Source organism: Chiloscyllium plagiosum, unplaced genomic scaffold, assembly GCF_037043375.1.
Source record: "Chiloscyllium plagiosum isolate Xiang-an unplaced genomic scaffold, Cpla_swu_hap1 HiC_scaffold_14, whole genome shotgun sequence".
Lineage (NCBI taxonomy): Eukaryota > Metazoa > Chordata > Chondrichthyes > Orectolobiformes > Hemiscylliidae > Chiloscyllium > Chiloscyllium plagiosum.
This window is the reverse complement of record NW_028270152.1, coordinates 16,653,602-16,674,554: the sequence shown is the minus strand read 5'-3', so window position 1 is coordinate 16,674,554 and position 20,953 is coordinate 16,653,602. Positions and strand designations below refer to the sequence as shown.

At 40.6% G+C, this 20,953-nt stretch overlaps 1 protein-coding gene across 1 annotated transcript in view; it reads right to left on the bottom strand.

Annotated features, from left to right (window-relative positions):
• Nucleotides 1-6,965: 6,965 nt before the first annotated feature.
• The window catches only part of wdr82 (WD repeat domain 82), a 37,451-nt gene continuing 23,463 nt past the window's right edge, over nt 6,966-20,953 (bottom strand). Inside the window, exons 5-9 of the mRNA XM_043707690.2 lie at nt 17,603-17,719; nt 14,674-14,829; nt 12,974-13,043; nt 11,713-11,855; nt 6,966-10,412 (exon numbers count right to left, since the gene is read on the bottom strand). Of these exons, the coding sequence (XP_043563625.1) occupies nt 10,383-10,412; nt 11,713-11,855; nt 12,974-13,043; nt 14,674-14,829; nt 17,603-17,719 (516 nt within the window). The 3' untranslated portion in view covers nt 6,966-10,382. The remainder of the gene's footprint in view (nt 10,413-11,712; nt 11,856-12,973; nt 13,044-14,673; nt 14,830-17,602; nt 17,720-20,953) is intronic.

The following is a 20,953-nucleotide window of genomic DNA, read 5'->3' as shown; positions in this document are numbered from 1 at the left end:
TTGCTGTGAATGAAGTTAGGTCAGGAGCTGGGCCTACGTTCTGGAAAGCCCTTGTTAAACATCACTGCTTATGAAAACAGTGTCTCACAACAGGAATACTGAAAAGAGTAACTCACCTCCTGACTCCCCAAAGCCTACCCACCATTTACAAGGCACGAGTGTGATGGAATACCCGCCACTTCAGCTGTGATGGTACCGCTGAAAAATGTGTTGCTGAAAAAACGCAGCAGGTCAGGCAGCATCCAAGGAGCAGGAGAATCGACATTTCGGCACAACACTCAAAGCTTGACAGCATCCAGGACAAAATAACATACTTGTCTGGTGGATCCTTGTGGATGTCGTACTTCTACTGCCACTCAGTAGCAACAATATGTACTGTCTCCAGAAATTCACCAAAGATCCTCAGACAGCACCTTCCAAACCCATGACACCACTCACCTGCTGCCTCCAATTCCTATTCACCATCTACAAGACTTGGATGGAATACATTCCACCTGTTTGGATGAGTGCAGCTTCAACAATAAGTTCGACCAGAACAAAGTAACCAATGCACCAGCTTCAACATTTCATTCCTCCTACCACTAACGCTCAGTATCAGCAGTGTGCACCATCCACAAGATTCCTTTAGCACTACCTTCCAACTGTCTTCTCCTACCTGAAGGAGGGCAATAGATAAATGGGAATAGCACTACCATTAGGTTCATCACCAAGTCATTCACCATCCTGACTTGAAAATACATCGCTATTCTTTCACTGTGGACTGCAGTGGCTCAGAAAGCCAGCTCACCAGTAGTTGCTCAAGTGTAATATGGATGGGCACTAGTCAGGCAGTGCCAACATCTCATGAACAAATTTTAAAAAACAAAATTATGGCAACAAGTGCTGAACTTGCCAGTGATGCTTGCAGCCTATACGAGGACTTTTAAAAACAAATAAATTGCTTCAACAAAATTAAAATTTAGGTTCAGATATATTACAAAACAACAAAATTGAAACAGGTAAGTTTGCACAGAATATGGTTGATCCTTACTAGGCGTTTTTTTTTAAACTTGGGACCCCAGCCAGAACCACAAGTAATAATTGGCCTCAGTCACCCTGGACAGTAGAAAGTTCTCTCACTGTTACTTATAAAGCATGTGAAAATGGTTGGGTGTAATTGCATTATCCTCTGGTGAGTGAAAAGCTTGCTTCTGATGTGAACCTGGACAAGGAACAATCAGCAATACTACGGGAATGGTAGCAAAATGGTTACATTATTGAAGTAGTAATCCTGGTTGATCCATACGCAGACACAAATTCAAATTCCAATTCCATCACAACTGCAAGGGAATCTGAATTCAGTTAAATTAAACAAGTAGTAGTTAGGACCAGTACATGTTCAATTTACCAGACTGTATCGAAGGACCAATTACCCTCAGCAATCTAGCCAGTGTGGGATGCCAGGCACACAGCAATGTGGTCGACTTTTCAAGTTGCTCTCAGAAATGGCTGACCTAAGCTACTCGTCAAGGTGCTGACTCACTATCACCTTCCTGAGGCCAATTAGATGCAGGCAATAAATGTTGGCCTAGCCAGCAATACCTAAACCCATTATTAATTTGTAAATGTTTACTGAACCTGGAAAATTCAGATTCATAATACCTTTTTTCTCTCTATCATCCCACAAAACAACTGGAAGAGCAACAAAAATGATATCTCCAAATGTAACGGGAGGAGTTACAAAATTTGCATAATTCCAGTTGCCTGGTATAATAAGATGAGAGAAAAATAAGTAAGATAAAAGGTGAAAAATAAACCAAAGAACAGCAGATGCTGGAGATCTGAAACAAAATCAGAAATTTCGGGAGAAACTCAGCGCATCTGGCATCATCTGTGGAGAGAAAGCAGAGTTAACATTTCAGATCTAATGACCATTCTTCAGATAAAGATGACCAATAATTTTTGCACTGTGCATATTAAATCATTATGCAGATATAAGTATACTACATTCTCATGTGTTCGGGTTGCAACAATTTGAAGGCATTTCTCTGCCTGCATCCACGTTTTCTCACATTAGCTTTTGACAATTACTGAAAACAGAATTGAAAAAGTCTCACTTTCAGAATTTTTGCAGTCAGTATTCTCTCATTCTTGTTCCATTGCACCACCTGGTGATCATTTTGTATATTATAGTAATAATGTAGCAATCACAATTAACACTTCACAGAAAAAAAAATTATGGATCAAGGAAATCGACAATCAGCCCGACTGCAGTAAACACGACAGAAGGCCCAGGGATCATTGAGTGCAAAACAGTGAAGGGGTGGTGCGGATTAGAGGAAAACATCCCACACAAAATACAGTGCCTGCAGATCCTGCTGCCAGCATTTGAATGAAGTGTGCCCAGTTGGGTAGAGGAGACAATGTTCGAAATATTCAAGAAAAACGTTTACTTTCGGGATGTTGGGTGACAGCCAGTGTAGGTCAGTGATTGGCACATTTTTGGTACAAATGTCAACTGACGTGGTTGATTCTCAAGTGCCCTCTAAAATAGCCTAAAAAGCAGTTGTCAAAAACAAATACAAGAACCAATTTATGTGGACTACAGCAGTTCAGCCGAAGGGAGCTAGAATAGCAATTAAAGGCTGATCTTGCCAGTAATGCCAACATCCTTCAAATAAATTGGAAATGGTAAGGCTACGAGCAGGACATGATACAGTAGAGATGGGGATTAGGTTAGGATTCCAGGATTTCCTCATGGCCTGCAGGAACTTTGCATATGTCTAGATCCTTCTTTAGCTGAAAATGTGTTGCTGGAAAAGCACAGCAGGTCAGGCAGCATGCAAGGAGCAGGAGAATCGATGTTTCGGGCATGAGCCCTTCTTCAGGAATGAGGAAAGTGTGCCCAGCAGGCTAAGATAAAAGGTAGGGAGGAGGAACTTGGGGGAGGGGTGTTGGAAATGCGATAGGTGGAAGGAGGTTAAGGTGAGGGTGATAGGCCGGAGTGGGGGTGGGGGCGGAGAGGTCAGGAAGAAGATTGCAGGTTAGGAAGGTGGTGCTGAGTTCGAGGGTTGGGACTGAGACAAGGTGGGGGGAGGGGAAATGAGGAAACTGGAGAAATCTGAGTTCATCCCTTGTGGTTGGAAGATGAGGCGCTCTTCCTCCAGCTGTCGTGTTGCTATGGTCTGGCAATGGGGGAGTCCAAGGACCTGCATGTCCTTGGTGGAGTGGGAGGGGGTGTTGAAGTGTTGAGCCACGGGGTGGTTGGATTGGTTGGTCCGGGTATCCCAGAGATGTTCTCTGAAGCATTCGAAAAGTAGGCGGCCTGTCTCCCCAATATGGAGGAGGCCACATTGGGTGCAGTAAATGGTGTGTGTGGAGGTGCAGGTGAATTTGTGGTGGATATGGAAGGATCCCTTGGGGGCTTGGAGGGAAGTAAGGGGGGGGGGGGGGATAAAGGTGTGGGCGCAAGTTTTGCATTTCTCGCGGTTTGCAGGGGAAGGTGCCGGGAGTGGAGGTTGGGTTGGTGGGGGGTGTGGACCTGACGAGGGAGTCACAGAGGGAGTGGTCTTTTTGGAACGCTGATAGGGGAGGGGAGGGAAATATATCCCTGGTGGTGGGGTCCGTTTGGAGGTGGTGGAAATGACGACGGATGATACGATGTATATGGAGGCTGGTGGGTTGGTAGGTGAGGACCAATGGGGTACTGTCCTGGTGGCGATTGGAGGGGCGGGAAGTGGAAGAGATGCGGTGGAGAGCATCATCAAACACGTCTGGGGGGAAAATTGCGATTTTGAAGACGACAGCCATCTGGGTTGTACGGTATTGGAACTGGTCCTCCTGGGAGCAGATGCGGTGGAGACGAAGGAATTGGGAATATGGGATGGCGTTTTTACAGGGGGCAGGGTGGGAGGTGGTGTAGTCTAGGTAGCTGTGAGAGTCGGTCGGTTTATAGTAAATGTCCGTGTTGATTCGGTCGCCCGAGATAGAAATGGAGAGGTCTAGGAAGGGGAGGGAGAAATCCGAGACGGTCCAGGTAAATTTGAGGTCAGGGTGGAAGGTGTTGGTAAAGTGGATGAACTGTTCAACCTCCTCGTGGGAGCACGAGGCAGCGCCGATACAGTCATTGATGTAGTGGAGCAAAAAGGTGGGGGGTGGTGCCAGTGTAGCTGCAGAAGATGGACTGTTCCACATATCCTACGAAGAGGCAGGCATAGCTGGGGCCCATAGCTACTCCTTTGGTTTGGAGGAAGTGGGAGGATTGGAGAGAGAAGTTAATCAGGGTGAGGACCGGTTCAGTCAGTCGAAGGAGGGTGTCAGTGGAAGGGTATTGGTTGGTACGACGGGAAACGAAGCAGTCCTTCGTGATGGGGGAATGGAGGTGTATAGGGACTGGATGTCCATGGTGAAGATAAGGCGTTGGGGACCGGGGAAGTGAAAATCATGGAGGAGGTGAGGGAGTGGATGGTGTCCCGAACGTAGGTGGGGAGTTCTTGGACTAAGGGGGACAGGACCGTGTCGAGGAATGCAGAGATGAGTTCGGTGGGACAGGAGCAGGCTGAGACAATGGGTCGGCCGGGGCAGTCAGATGCGGGGTTGTGGGACTATGAGGGAGATCCCCTGAGGTGATGAGGTTATGGATGGTCTGGGAGATGATGGTTTGGTGGCAGGAGGTAGGGTCATGGTCAAGGAGGAGCTGTCTGCGAGCTGGTGCTTAGCCTCAGCGGTGTAAAGGTCGGTGCACCAAACTACTACCGCGCCTCCCTCGTCTGCCGGTTTGATAGTGAGGTTGGGGTTGGAACGGAGGGAGCGGAGGGCTGCACATTCCGAGGGTGAGAGGTTGGAGTGGGTGAGAGGGGTGGAGAGGTTGAGGTGGTTAATGCCCCCGGGGTAGCTGGCTATGAAGAGATCGAAGGCAGGTAAGAGGCCAGCACCTTCTTTACTCCTGTGCATTCTGCTTGACAAGGCACAAGTCCCCCAACGAAAACAGAAAACTGTCCACTTGCCCAAATGGGTACATGCTTAACAGTATTCAAGAAGCTTGACATCATACAGGATAAAAAGCCCACTTGATGATACCCACATTCACCACTGACAGACAATAACAGCACTGCTTACCAAGACAGCATTGTGGCTCTCACTGCTACCTCACAGCGCCAGGGACCCAGGTTCAATTCCAGCCTGTGGCAACTGTCTGTGTCTGCGTAGGTTTCCTTCAGGTACTCCGGTTTCCTCATTCCAAAGATGTGCAGGTTAAGTGAAATCACCATGCTAAATTGCCCGTGATGTTCAGGGATTTGTAGGTTAGGCACATCAGTCAGGGGTAAAGGGAGAGTAATAGGGTAGGGGAATGGGTCTGGGTGGGTTACTCTTTGGAGGGTCGGTGTGGTCTTGTTGGGCTGAAGGGCTTGCTTCCATGCTGTAGGGATTCTATGATTCCATACCATCTACCAAGATACCTTTGACAGCACCTTCCAAATGCACACACACTTCCAGTTAGGGCAAAGACAGCAAGTGCATGGGAGCACTATTGCCTGCAACTTTACCTTCAAGCCACAAGAAGCAAGGGTTCTCAAGGTAAATAGCCAGAACAGCAATTTCAACCTTTAGGTGGTGAGTAACATACCAAAGGGTCAGCAGCAAAAGGGAGGGTCAAGGCCAGGAAGCAATAATAGAAGCAATGCTTCAAAACTTGGCTGAGACATAACGGGATAACAAGGGGGGGGGGGGGGGTAATGTATGAGCTTTCTAAAAAAAAAATTCATTTATTGGACAAGATAGGCATCAGAAAATTAAACCTGGACTCTATGGTGAAACAATTTAAGCACTTTGTGCTGTTCTCTCATGTCACTGTTACTTCTGGTGCATCTTGCAACTTGAGAAGGACAGATGGTGTCTTGGTGCACCACACGGTGCAATGAATTAATGGATTATCGGCACGCATGGATTAACTTTCTGACTTCAGCCTACCCAAACATATAAGCAAAGCAAATTTCTTTGGGACAACAAGGACGGTATTTTCTATGATCCAGATACTCGATTGAGATACATCTCCTACAATGATGTTGATATTAAACACCAGAAGAAATTCTGAATAAAATACCCTGTAAAAAGTTTCAATATCTGCCTAACTGACATTAGATATGCCTTCACCTTCTGTTCCTTTAAAATTACCTTAAATTTATTTTTGTGGTCTGGTCATAGAACAATAATACCATAGGGTTTGTACTAGGATTTAAGTAGTTCAAGAGCAACATTAGAAAACTGAACAGAGACTTCCACTATTAGGCTAAACCCTTACCACAGTGTGCAATGTTGGTGAGTAATCGAAAGTAAAAATATTGTTCAATTTTTGTTCAGGAGTTTGACAAGATGCCCTCACACATTAGCAACTGAAGTCTATAAAATGCTAAAAGGAATTGACAAAGTAAATGCAGAGTGGCTGTTTCCCCATGGGAAAATGCAGAATGAGGGGTCATGGTTTTAGGCATAGGAATGGCAGATTATCACAAATCTCTGGAATTCACTAAAGTGTGGTGGATGCCAGGACAATAAATTTTATGAGATAGATTTTTAATTAGCAATGGTTTAAAGTGTTATGGGGAGCAGACAAGAAAGTGGGAGTTGAAGATGAGATCAGTCATTCTTGCATACAATTGCACAGCAACTGAAATACACAAACTGAATGGGACAGGCTCTCTGAAGCTGAAAATCCTTAGGCCAAATAGTTCGAGTTGCTGCCAAACTGACCTGAACAATAAACACATGGGTCAAGACAATAGTGCCAAGTGACCCATGGAAACTTAATTAAAAAAAACAATATTTCATATGTAATGTTCACACCCACCTCTCCATCTGTTGTGCAGAAGAGCAGAGTTTATGTAGTTCGCAATTTTCATATAACTGAACAATTTCGGCTTTTCACTTCAAACACTTCCATTTGTTTACTTGATTGGAATTTTAAAAAATGGAACATAGCATCTATGTTGATGAAATAAATGTCTAATTTAATTTTACCACAGTTTACAGAAATATTTCCAAGCAAATCTTCATGTATACACTAGCAATATGCAAAAGCTTTATACAAAATTTTGCAATACAATAGCTTTATAACTAATGAAGACAATTTCACCATATTCAAGAACAAATTGCACTGGTCACGGTTTAAAACATCTTCCCCGTGCTCCATTTCTTTTGGAAAAAAGAAAAAAGGTTTTGCCTCTCTTTCAAGCACCTCTCTGATAGATATACTCAGAGCAAAGAGAGTGGAAAGTGTCTTAATGCCAACAACATGACAGGATCATTCAAGGAGAACAAGCCCATCAAAATTACTTTGATGCACATGGGGAAGCACCAGATTATCTACCAACACAAAATTGCATCCTTGCATTTTCAACAGCAAACAGTCACTGGTCCTTTTCTTTAATAAAAAAATTTCTTATGAAACGATATAAAACGTTAAATACCACTGGGATATAAAATAATAATATTACCGCTAGGAATTAAACTACAGAAGCTGGCTGGGAACAGTATTTACAGCAATATGATTAGCTCTGAAAATACCAGAGATTAAAATCACATTAACAGTATTGTTTCATTACTATAGGTATTATATACATTATATTTAATTTATTGCAAGGATATGTGAAGTATCACATTTAATGTGCCAGAAATCATTTACTACCTTTCAGGCAGTGCAAGACCCAAGTACTGCTGCACATTAGAACTTGCATATGTTTCATAATTCTTCAATACTTATGACAGAATATACTGCAAGAGACTCCTAATATTGCAGAGGTTACAGCCATGATGTACATCATCAGCTATCATGTGATCCAAAAGCCCAATAGTGAATGCTGCAGGTGGTGAGCAGAGTACAAGTCAGAAGGTTCTCAGGATTCAAACTGCAAAGATATTTTCAAAACAAAGTTTTTGATTCTATATCTACCTCAGCAACCCAGACCAATATGACTTTTGACACTATTGTTATGTTATTTAAACTTGAGTAATTGCACATATTCATTGGTCAAAGCTGTGGACCTGCTAAAGAAGTACTGCTCACCTCAAGCCATTTACATTTTTATTGTCTTTTTATTGGGGGGGGGGGGGGGGGGGGTGTTTTAAATAAAACATGAAGTCCATAATCTATTGAACAAAGCAATCGAGAAATACAGAAAAGAACAGCTAATTTCACTAGGTCACACTAATGGAACATCTGTCCATAAATAAGACCGTTATAAAGCAGTTTCCAGGTGAATACTGGAGAAAATGAACACTGGTAACAACACAGCAGGCTGAACAGAATTTGGGAGATCAGAAAAAGTCAAGTTAGTACTTCATAATCCTACCCCAAAGAAAATAATTGCGATTTCACAAACTATTGGTTCCCTTCAATTGCATCCTATCCACAATATTTATTTTCTTGACAGGATTGAAATTCTGCATTAACAAGACTGTGTTAAAAAAACTCAGGAAACACCTCAAATTCAAGTCTCAAGTACAGAGCTTTGCCAAAACAATCTTATGCTAGCTGCAAGGTGTGTTATAGTCCATCACTCTCAAAATAAAAGCTCACTTCACAAAGAATAGGTGATGACTTTTGCACTTAATCCAATTCTTTAAACTTTCCATCAGAACCGTCAAAGTTGAAGTATTCACTCGAAGCCAAGAGTTGCATTGGTAGTGTCATTTGAAAACAATCATAACAATTTAGGTACAGAATCTGTACTTGAAGGGCACTATGAAATGTTGCATCCTTTTATAATTACTGGAAGTAAAATTGTTTTTGCAGATAACTCCACTAACAATTCCATTAATAGATTAGATTAATTTTCCAATCATCGCATAAAAATGCAAAATCCCCTATAATCAGAAAAATTGAAATTCTCTGGCCTATTATCAATTGTGGAACTGGCCAGCATGATTTGTTGCCAAGACAGTCAACTGAAAGGAGGAACCACTTTTCCCTCCCCCTCTCCAGTTCTGAAAAATTGCATAAGAATGGTGAGAGATTCTGATCTAGACTGTAAACCAAAACCTCAATTCAATACTTCAGATCATTCAAAATTTTCCAGGAAAGTAAAAGCCTTGGAGGCTTTTTTGCCAGTTGTGTGCAATTTATTGTTTTAACCTCCTCCCAAAAAAATTCCATCTTCCAAAGGGCTTCAGTGGTTTCAAATATTTAACTCAATGGATCAGAGATCCTCAGTTTTTGCATAGTTAATAATACTTTCCTGGTTGTGGCAGAAATGTTTCTTTGGCACATCAAAACACCCTAACAATAGAAGCAAACTTACTCAAAGCTGCAAAACACATCTCACTACAATATATTTTCAAGAGTTTTTAATATTTCAAAATGCTGATGGAGAAAGGGAGAGGGCGAACAAAAAACATTAAAATTTACATGTGAGAGAGTGCATTTAATAACATTTAAGAACTAGGCAAATTTAAGGACAGAACAATGAAAGAAAATACAAAAAAAACCCACTGAAATCACCCGACTGTATTCACATAAAGGATATCTCAAGAACATTCTTAAGAATAGTTTGTTCAGAATTGAAACCAGGTTTTGAACTGTACAAATATACAATATAGAAACAGTGATATATTTCTAATTAAAATTCAAGAGCAGTTGCAAGTGATTTAGAGTACCACAGCAAATCAACTGGCTCAACTCTGAAAAGCACACTGCCACTAGATGCTCAAACTCTGGAAAACAGGAGAAAGAGTTAATGATTCAAGTTCATGACAGCTATGAAGAAACATCAGTGGCTTGAAGGGTGAACTTCAGATGCTGGTTGACATTGCCAAAAGGTAGCAGTCAGATTTTAGCTTGGTTCTTCTGTAAAGCTAACCATATAATCCAAACAAGGAGATTCTGTTCTTCATATGCTGACATCCATTTTGATGAAATGCTGAATTGAATCTTCAGTTTTTAAATGAGCTGAACACCTAGCCTAACTCTGGATGATATCTGAAATGAAATCACAGCCATACTTGGCCCCAACATCTTGTGGCTAGTACTGTCCATGTTCCCAGACAACTTGCAAGTTCCTACTGAAAAAGAAATTCCACTATCTTCAACAAGTTTTAAAATGCAGTTGGCACGTACCCAAGAAAAAAAAATCATCATGCAGCAGGGATGAGTGCAAAATCTGAAGACTATTTGATGAGGGAAGAATAGTGGGCAAAAGAGTCTTTACTTTCACTGCTTCTTCAAGAACATACGCAGATGTAATCATCACCATGACCAATGACACCCAAGCACAAAGATTTCATTTGTCAGCCTGTAATCAAGTTCACAGTTCTATGGAAACCCCCAGAAAATCTGGGCATCCACTTTCCGCATTCAGTCTGTCATTGATTTCTCAGCCAATTTAAAAAATACCAATTTGTTTCTTTCTTCAGTCATCAATTGTAGGTAGCCAAAACGCCTGCAAAGAAATCAAAACACATAGTAAAGACTTTCAACCAACTAAAACACTATTCCACAGAGGTGAACAAATTCACTAGTCTGCATTCCAATTTTAGACCAAAACATGCTGCTGGCAGTATCCATGTCAAAGGTTTTGAAATATTGATTGTAGGCCCCAGGAAATATTGATACACCCAAACCCTTTATTCTAATTTCTGAAAAATTGTTTTATACTAAAAAGGGAAAGTATGCTATTGTGCAGAAGATTAGTCTACTGTAACAGCAGAGATAAGTACCAGAAAGCCCCTGAAGAATAAAACAAATGGGTGAAGGTGGAATACAGCAATACTTTAGGACCTTAGCAACCTTGTGCAGTTCAGAGGAATGAAAACCAAATTTTCTAAATCTATCCACATTTGAGTTGTTAATTTTATTAGCAAACAGTGCAACGCAAAACATTTACAGGGGAACCTCGATTATCCGAGCACGATGGGCGGGCACTATTTCGCTCAGATAATCGATTATGAGGTTAATCGATTAAATGCCTTTCCTCTAGGGCTTGGAGTTTTTAAAGTCTGCTCCCTATTCAGGAAACTGCAGCAGCACACAGTGCGTGCGTCTCAGCCCCATCTCGCACAAGAGTGCGCAATAGAGCACGAGAGAGAGAGCGAGAGTGAGAGACAGACAAAGAGAGGTCAGTCATTTGGAGACGGTGCCTGTATAAAATCAGTGTAAACAAAAGATGTGATCACTGTTAGAAACATGTCTTTGACGTAATGTAATCGGGACCTCGAGATCTCCTTCGGATAATCCGATTTTCGAATAATTGGTATTCGGATATTAGAGGTTCCTCTGTACTACATAATAGTTAACTTACGTAGAAGAATTAAATCATCCTGTTAGTGAATTGGTTTCTTGCTGTAGTTTGTTAAAGGGGCAAACATGTATGCAAACAGCCTAAAATAACATATCTTAAATGTAAATTTACCGTTTGAATGCAAATTTGTGATGGCCACAGGGCAGCCTGTTCATTATCACTTTCTCAGGTTGACAAAATTTAAAAGGGTAGGGAAGGGACAGGGAAAAATTATCCATTCTGCATTGGCAACTGGCTAATTGGGCTAATCAGTAAGCATGCTCCTCAGTGTGAAACCCATTCTTGTAGATTGGAGAGAATCCAGATTTTTGCCAAGTTCGCTGATACTTACTGATCAATAACTGAGGTACTCTCAAAAGAGCCAGAATAATATTAAATCATAAAATTCCATATTATAAATTCTGGCAATTGTTTTTTCTCTCAGATTGCTTTGCATACATACCATGTTTGAACATGCACTGGCAAATGTCATAAATTTGGGATTAAACTGGAGGCAAGAGACAGGACCTGTATGCTTTCCATCCAAAACAGCCACCTTTAACCCACTTTCTGCATTCCACACATGAACTTTACCATCCTCAGATCCTGAAAGCCAAAACACATTTGAATTGCACACTAGAACAGTTTCATTAATTTCATACTGACAATAACAAATTTAATAATCAACATTCTGACAAATGCAAAACAAAAAACTCTGTAGTGACCAAGATGGGTTCAGAGACATTGGGATCTATCAAATTAATTTACCTTTCGCTGCAATGTGTAATTTGTAATTATAAAAGACCGCAGATGTCTGCCCTCAAAGGGCAAACTGAGAGGCCTATTAGCAATTATCTAAAAGAAACCACAAAACAGCCAACATGGTTACCAAACTACCATAAGGATGTGGATGGTTTGGTCAGAGTGCAGAAAAGGCTTACCAGGATGTTGCCTGCAATAGGGAATTTTAGCTATACAGGAAAGTTAGATACACTGGGTTTGTTTTCACTGGAATGCAGGAGGTTCAGGGGCAATCTGACAGAAGTTTATAGGATTGTGACTGACATGAATAGAATGGAAAGTATGAGGCTTTTTTTTGGGGGGTGGAGGGGATGATGTTCAGATACCTCCCTACACAAGAACCTCTTAATTCACAAAATCACATTATAAACAAAACAGACATCTCAAATCTATTAACCAGTGTTTTTATGAACTTTGAATTAATCACCCCTGGTTTAGACAACTTGATATTTGTCTAATTGCACTCTTGAAACCTCTATGTATCACCTGCAACCAATATCACTTCCATGCAGTTCAGTTCACCGTATGGTACAGTGTATAGATGTCAACTTGCATGCTATCTGCAGCAATGCAGTATTTGGAGCTTTGGTGCAATGCTGCTTGCCTCGATTTCTTGATATGAGAGTGTTTTTGTTCAAATTTGCAGAACTTGAGACCTCTTTAGGAGTTTCTATTGACAGAGTTTGAATTGTTTTTCCTCTGTACAATGTTGCTGAGGGGAGGGATAAAGGCCTAGATCAAAACTAGCACACTTTTTCCACAATGGAGGAAGAGTGAGCAGCTAGCATATAAATATACCATGTTTGCAGCATTTGAGCAGAGTAGGCTGTTCAACTCTTTCATTACATTCCCATATTTTTTGATTTGACAGCAGAAGAGAAATAAATACATCAAAATGCTTAAACTGGAATTCCCAAACTTACCTATCATCACAAACTGAGAATCTGGTGTGAATGATGCTTCCAAACTAATACCTTTGTTGTTGTTGTATCCCTAAAATATTAAATAACATGATTCAGCACAAAGTCAGCGTTCTGTTAACTGAGAAATTAATGAACAAGGTATTAGTTTTAACAGTGCAATCCTCTTCAGAACAGCACAGGGAATTAGGCTACATTTTGCAGTGCTGCTTCCTTTCCCCCTGGGGAGACATTAATGTATTGAACTAATAATCCAGAACCCTCAAACATAGGTTTGAAACACACCATGCAGATGCTGAAATTTGAATTCTATCAAAACCTGGAATCAAAAGATAAAAAGCATTGCCGATTGCTATAAAAACTCATGCGATTGACTAATATCTGAAGAAATCTGACAGCATTTCCTGGTCTGGCCTTCACGTAATTCCAGACCGATACAGGCAATATGGTTGACTCTTATCTGTGCTCTGGCAATAAATAAATCATGTCCACATCCCAGTTGCAACAAAGTGAGTATGCACTATGTTGTTATCACACATTGGTCTTGAATAGGACCACTGGAATTCTTGCAGTTGAAGAGGAGAAGGCAACTCCAAATCAATTAGGTTAATAGTAACTGTTACAAGAGTCTTACAAGTGTCTAACTCAAAATAAAACTGGTGAGTACTTAGAAATGTATGAACGAATGAGAACAGCCAAACATTTGGGATACATGCAGCATTTGACACAGTTAACAGATTTGTGTGTCCAATTGGAAAAAGAATGTTTGGAAACAAAAATCACCATGCTGGTTCATTACAAAACATCCTGCTTATGGTATGAAAGAATTGCAGCAGTATCATAGATAGGGAATAAAAGGTTGGGTTTAATGGGTTTTGCTCGAGTTGGGGGTGATCTGACAGAGATGCAACTCAGGATCAGTGCTTGGTCCAATACAGCTCTTGGCAACTGAACTTTTGGCAAGAAGAACATGATGATTCGCTGATCAGGTAAAATTAGGGGATCAAGCTGGAATGTAAAGTGCTTAAGAGGGCAAATGGTAGAGGAGTGGCCAATACCATTTAATACAGACAAATGAGGCACCAAGATATTTTGGGCAAAACAGGGATTTTAGTTAATACTTGAGGATGTAGCAGGTCAAGTGCAGAAAGCCCTGATGGTACTAGTAGAGCTGCAAAGAAAAGCCAGTAAATAATTTGAGTTTTATAAAGTGGACAAGACTGTATTCTAGATTTGTTAGATAATACAAAGGCAACAAGGATCTGAGAAATTGGGATATGTTCACTAAAATAAAATGTTACAGCCAACATTTGAGGTTTACAAAAAAATTATGGAATATTTAATTGGGTAAAGCCTCTTTACACTGGAGTCAGTAACTGGTCATCTGTAGGAAAAGTTTATATTTCTCCTAGACTCATGGGCATGATGCTTTACTACAGGATTGAGGCAAATTTCAGTGCACTTTCCTTTTAAAAAAAGGCAGTAGAGATAAATATCATAAAGCAGAAGAAATGGGACTATGGGTCAGAACGGAGCAATGAGGTTTCTTAGCAAACTAATGACACACGTTTGGCCACATTGTGTTTAACATTTCTTGGATTCTAATGATCCGTTGTTGACCTCTACTTTATATGCTAAATACCATTTTTTGAAAACAATCTTTAACTCAAAAGCTTTACTGTGCTCATAAAAATTTCACCTACCCCAAATGTTTGAAGTACTGCTCCTTTAAATGCATCGATGAGTCTGACCATACCACCATTGGTAGACACCAGCATCAGTTTTCCATCATTGCTGAATTTCAGTCCTGTCCACTCGCATGTCCGCTCATACTGCATTTTAAAAGTGGCAAAAGGACCCTAACAGAAGTAGGAAACTACTTTCACTTTTACTGGATAAAAACTTTACAATGTATTTAATTTTCCTTGTAACTCCCAAGTTCACCACATTGGTAAGAACTAGGAGCAGGAATAGGCCGTGTGGCCCTTCAAGCCTGCTCTATCATTCAATAAGATCATGGCTGATCTTTTTGTGGACTTAGCTCCACTTACCTGCCCACTCACCATAACCCTCAATTCCTTTACTGTTCAATAAGTTATCTAATGTAGCTTTAAAAAACATCTCCCTGCTTTTAAACTCAACTCCTTCAGCAATGAAGAACAAAATTCGATTTGCCTTCCTAATTACCTGTTGCACCTGCAGACCAACCTTCTGTGATTCATGCACAAGGACAACTAGGTACCTCTACACAGCAGCATACTGCAATTTTTTACCATTCAAATCTTTTTACTGTTATTCCTACTAAAATGGATGACTTCACATTTATTAACATTGTACTCCATCTGCCAGACTTTTGCACACTCACTTAAGCTATGCCCCCTTGCAAAGTTTCACAGTCCTCTGCACACTTTGTTCTACCACTCATCTTACTTACTGTCATTCGCAAGCTTTAACATACTACATGTGGTCTCCAATTCCAAGTCATCTATATAAATTGTGAATAATTGTGGTCCCAACACTGTTCTGAGGTACACCACTAGTCACTGATTGCCAACCTAGAAAGCACTCGTTTAACCCTACTCTCTGCTTCCTGTACATTAAGCAATTCTCTATCCATGCTAGTACAGTGCCCGTAACACACCTTGATTCTTTATCTTCTGCAGCAGCCTTTTGCGCAGCACCTTGTTGAATTTAGGGTGTAGGTTTGCTCGCTGATCTGTAGGTTTGATATCCAGACGTTTCATTACCTGGCTAGGTAACATCAGTGGCGACCTCCAAGTGAAGTGGAGCGGTTTTCTCCTGCATTCTATTTATATCTTTCTCCTGGATGGGGTTCCTGAGGTTTGTGGTGATGTCATTTCCTGTTTGTTTTCTGAGGGGTTGATAGATGGCATCTAGACCTATGCGTTTGTTTATGGCGTTGTGGTTGGAGTGCCAGGCCTCTAGGAATTCTCTGGCATGTCTTTGCTTAGCCTGTACCAGATTAGATGTGTTGTCCCAGTCGAAATGGTGTTTTTTTTTCGTATACACACGGATGAAAAAACAACCCACCATTTCGACTGGGACAGGCTAAGCAAAGACATGCCAGAGAATTCCTAGAGGCCTGGCACTCCAACCACAACGCCATAAACAAACGCATAGATCTAGAAGCCATCTATCAACCCCTCAGAAAACAAACAGGAAATGACATCACCACAAACCCCAGGAACCCCAACCAGGAGAAAGATATAAATAGAATGCAGGAGAAAACAGCTCCGCTTCACTTGGAGGTCGCCACTGATGTTACCTAGCCAGGTAATGAAACGTCTGGATATCAAACCTACAGCTCAGCAAGCAAACCTACACCATAAAACTCAACCTGAGCTACAAACCTTGCAAAAACCTTGTTGAATGCCTTTTGGAAATCCAGATACGCATCTATTGGGTCCCCATTGTCCACTGTCCTCTTAATCTCTTCATAGAATTCCAGTAGATTAATTAAGCATGACCTATCCTTCGTGAACCCATGCTACACTGGCCCAACAGGACAATTTCTATCTAGATGCCTTGCTATTTCTTCCTTGATAATAGATTTGAGCATTTTCCCAGGAGAAAATGAGAACTGCAGATGCTGGAGATCAGAGCTGAAAACTGTGCTGAAGAAGGGCTTATGCCCAAAATGTTGATTCTCCTGCTCCGCTGCGCTTTTCTAGCAACACATTTTTGAGCATTTTCCCTACTAAAGAAGTTAAGCTAACTGGTGTATAATTCCCCATCTATTGTCTACCTCCTTTTATTTTTAAAGCAATGGCATTACATTTGCTGTTTTTCAATCTGCTAGAACTGCCCCAGAGCCCAGTGAATATTGGAAAATTATTACCATCTCCTTTCCAGCTCAAGTAAAGGCTACCTAACTTACAGGTTCTGATGTCACTGATAAATGCACAACAGTGATTCAGTAAGATTAATATGCATGGTGCAACATGTGGTCTCAGCTTGCCACTGTCTCCCATGTTAAACACTTTGATGTAAAGAGAAAATAACTCTACAAATCCATAGCCCATGACTGCCAGAAGACCAGCCTCATGGACAAATAATCTGCTGCCAATGGTGTTGCTCAGGTTCAGTAATTGAAAGGAGATGCTAGAAATGCAATAACATAACTAGACAGAGTATAAAAAAGTAATGCCATTTTTAAAATTACACAAATCTGCAGTAATACCATGGTGTCTTTTGCCAGTCTATCAGAAACTGAAAGCTAACTGGATTTCTCATGAGGAGAAAACTGAAATGTATCTATTGCCATACAGCCAGAATGTGGTTCAGATGTACAATCATTCAAAGAAAGCATAAAAAACATATTGCTCTTCCAAAGCAATTTTCAGCACATTCATTTCTAAAGATAGCAGTGCCTCTTTAAGAGAAGGTGTTATGCAACAGTGATCCTGCCCAAAATCTTACCCGTTGAACTACTTCCCAACCAGGAGTTGCACAGAAGCAATTTGCTTTCAAGCTGATATCAGCACTAGCTGTCTTAGTCTACCTCTAAGAAAATACTACACCAGGCATTATCTGCCTCTGTAGAAAACCAGTGCCATCCATTTGAATTTAGTGCTTGTAGAATGCATATCAAGTTAAAAGAAAAGATTCTACCTTGTCAAATGATCGTAGATCATAAAGTTTAATTATTTCAGAATTCACACCAGCTGCAAATATAAGTCCCTCAGGATCAAAAGAACATGTTGGCCTCCCCTGAAGATGCATTAATCCCTGGAAAAATGAAAACAGCAATTAATACCAGCAATTAACAACACTAAAAGATGAAAATTGTGACCAAGTTCTGTGCTTTTATTCTTCACATTAAAAGATGAAAATATCTATAAATTGTATTTCATCATCTTCACCTTTCTATTGTTTTCAGATTTGTTTTCACATCTGTGTTAAATTGGATCTGCTGCCAGGTCTCTGGGAGGAGGAGCTCCAAGTGATTCTTCATCTGCTCAATAAAGCAGTTGCCTTTTGCTCACTACCTCTCCCAATGCAGTATTGCCGAGCACGCTAAATGTATAATACTGCAGGATCACACAACCATATGATTCATTCCAATTTATTCAATGATTTCATCTACCTACCCAAGAAAATTTCCAAGGACCAGATGCACCATGTGATTTAAAAGGTTAAACATAGCAAACAAAGGAAAAGGTGCATAATTATACAAATATACGCAACAGAAGATTGGTCAAATACAAATCAAAGAATAACTAAAACGAGGAAAAAAAAATCAAAAGTATAAAACTAGCTAAAAATTTAGAAGACAATGTTTCTATAGCTATTTAAAAAGACAAAGAGGATGTTGGCCCTATAAAATGTAGGCCTACAAAATAATGAGATGGCAGACCAATTGAATGGATAATTTGCAGCATTCTTCACTTTAGAGGACTGAAGTACTATCCCAGAAGCAGCTGTAAATCATTAAAAATGGAAAAAGACACTGGGGCAAAGGCTCTAGAACGGAGTAAAATTACAAAGTGATACTAAGTAAATTGACAATGCTGCAGGCAGTTACATGCCAGGCCCTGATAAACTTAATTCCAGGATCTTAAAATAAATGAAGAGTGATTTTAATTTCTTCCAAACGTGCCTGGATTTAGAGAAGGTCCCATTTGATTGGAAGATCATAAAACCTCAAGATACAGAAGGTGTTCATTCACCCCCTCGAGTTTGATTAAGATATTAAAATTTAGATCACGGTTGATCCAAGAATCCTCAACTCTACTTTTCTATAATTTTCTCTTTTATTTTGGATTCCCTTAAAGGTTTGAAATCTGCCTCTCTCTACCTTGAAGATATTTAACAATATGGCCTTGACAGCCATTTCATGGTAAAGAATCCCACAGACATACTACCATCAAAAGAAACTCTATCTCATTCTTAAAAGGGCTATCCTTCACACAGATTATGCCTGTTAATCCTAGCCTTTCCCACAAGGGGAAACAATCACGCCACATCTATTCTTTCAAGCACTCAAAGACTTGCATATTTCAATAAGATCCCATTTCATTCTTCAACTCCAATTTGTAAATGCAGAAAACTACAGGTGAGTTAACATCTATCGTAGGGAAAACGTTTGAAGCTATGAAAGTCATTTAGCAGGAGATGCAGGAAAATTCAAGGAAAGTCAGTCAATATGGTTTTGTGAAGGGGAATTCGTGTTTAACCAATTTACGACATTACCTACAGCACATTTCCTTTAAAGGAAAGTGGAACTGGGGAATGTACTGCACTTGGATTTCTAGAAGACATTTAATAAAACACAAAAAAGATTACTGCAGAAGATAAAAGGTCAGTGTAAGGGGTATCATTTCTACGTGGATAGCGAAGAGGAAGCTATCAGCAGGCATAACCGCGGCTTTATACAACAATGACAGTTATGCAAAAGTGGTCTGCCATAATCAGCACTGCGACTTCACTATATTATATCAAATGACTTGTATGAAAGAATGGAAGGGACTGTTGCCTAAACTTCTGATGACAGAAAGATGGCTAGGCAATCAAGTTGTGAAGTGGACTTCAAAGAAAAGATTAAATGAACACGCCAAATAGAGTATAAAATTTGATTTTGGTAGGTACAAAACAGCACGTTATTTAAATCAAGAGAGTTCATGAATCTGAGAAGCAGAGGAATCTGAGTATCTTGTGCATGATTTTAAAAATGTTAGTCTGCAGGTAGTGCAATACTTATGAAACCACTAGAATGTCATTGCTTATTGCAAGGAAATAGGGAGGTTATGCTTCAGTTGTAAAAGACACTGGGTAAAATAGAGACACAGATAGCATCCTTTTGTAAACAGGATCAAGAATCCTGCATGGTTGTGCTGCCTATCTGGTGCCAAGGCAAGGGACATTCCGAATTGACATGAAAGGATTAGGTGGGGGAGGGGAAAGATATAATTGTTGTGGTCCATATTGGAACCAACAAAGGTAAGAGTAGGCAAGATGTTCTGTTTGGGGATAAACAGGAATTAGGAACAAAATTAAACAACAGGACCTTGAGTGTTGTAAACCTCACGGTGACCAGAGTAATATGAAAACTAGCAGAGTTAAAAAGAAAGTAAACACTAGAGGAGTGGTGCAGGAAAGAGGAGTTTCATTTTGTGAGACCCTGGCGTCAGTACTGGGGCAGGAAGGAACTATACCAAAAGGAAAGACTGCACCTGAACTGATCTGAGTCCAAAGTCCTAGAGGAAAGGCTAAACTAGTCAATTGGGAAAGGGGTTGGGGTGAGAATAAAGAGTCAATACAGTTTAAATCAAGTAACAGGGCAGAGAATAAATAAACAGGCAGGTATCCTACTTAATGACTGGCAGGAAATGGCCTCACAAATTTGTCAGAGATCTCTGAAGTGACCAGGAAGGTTGATGAGGTGAATAAAGGTATCAGCATTGAGGGACAGGAATAGTGCATGGCCCAAATAGTTTTTAAAATGGGGCAAGGTGAATTATGATGGCATTAGACAGGAGCTTGCATGGGTTGATTGGAGTAGTCTGTTTGCAGGCAAAGGGGCCTCAGGCAGGTGGGAGTTCTTTAAAAGTGTGATAGCTAGAGTTCATGGTCTACATGGAGACAGCAAGGACTGCAGATGCTAGAAGCCAGAAGCAACAGACGCAAAGCTGGAAAAGCATACCCTAAATGTTTTCTGACCTGTTGTGCTTTCTCAGCTTCACATCTATTGACTCAAGGTCCATATGTTCCTGGGAGGGTGAAGGGTAAGATTGCCAGGTGTAGGAAATTCTGGATGACAAATATTGAGGCTTAGACCAGAAGAAAGGAGGCATGGCTCAGGTACAGGCAACTGGGATCAAATGAATCCATGGAGGTATATAGGGGATACAGGAGCTAACTGAAGAAGAAATCAGGAGGGCAGAAAGGAGGCTCGGGATTGCTTTGGCTGAGAAGGTTAGGGTGAATTCAAAGAGATTCTTCAAGTATATTAAAGGAAAAAGA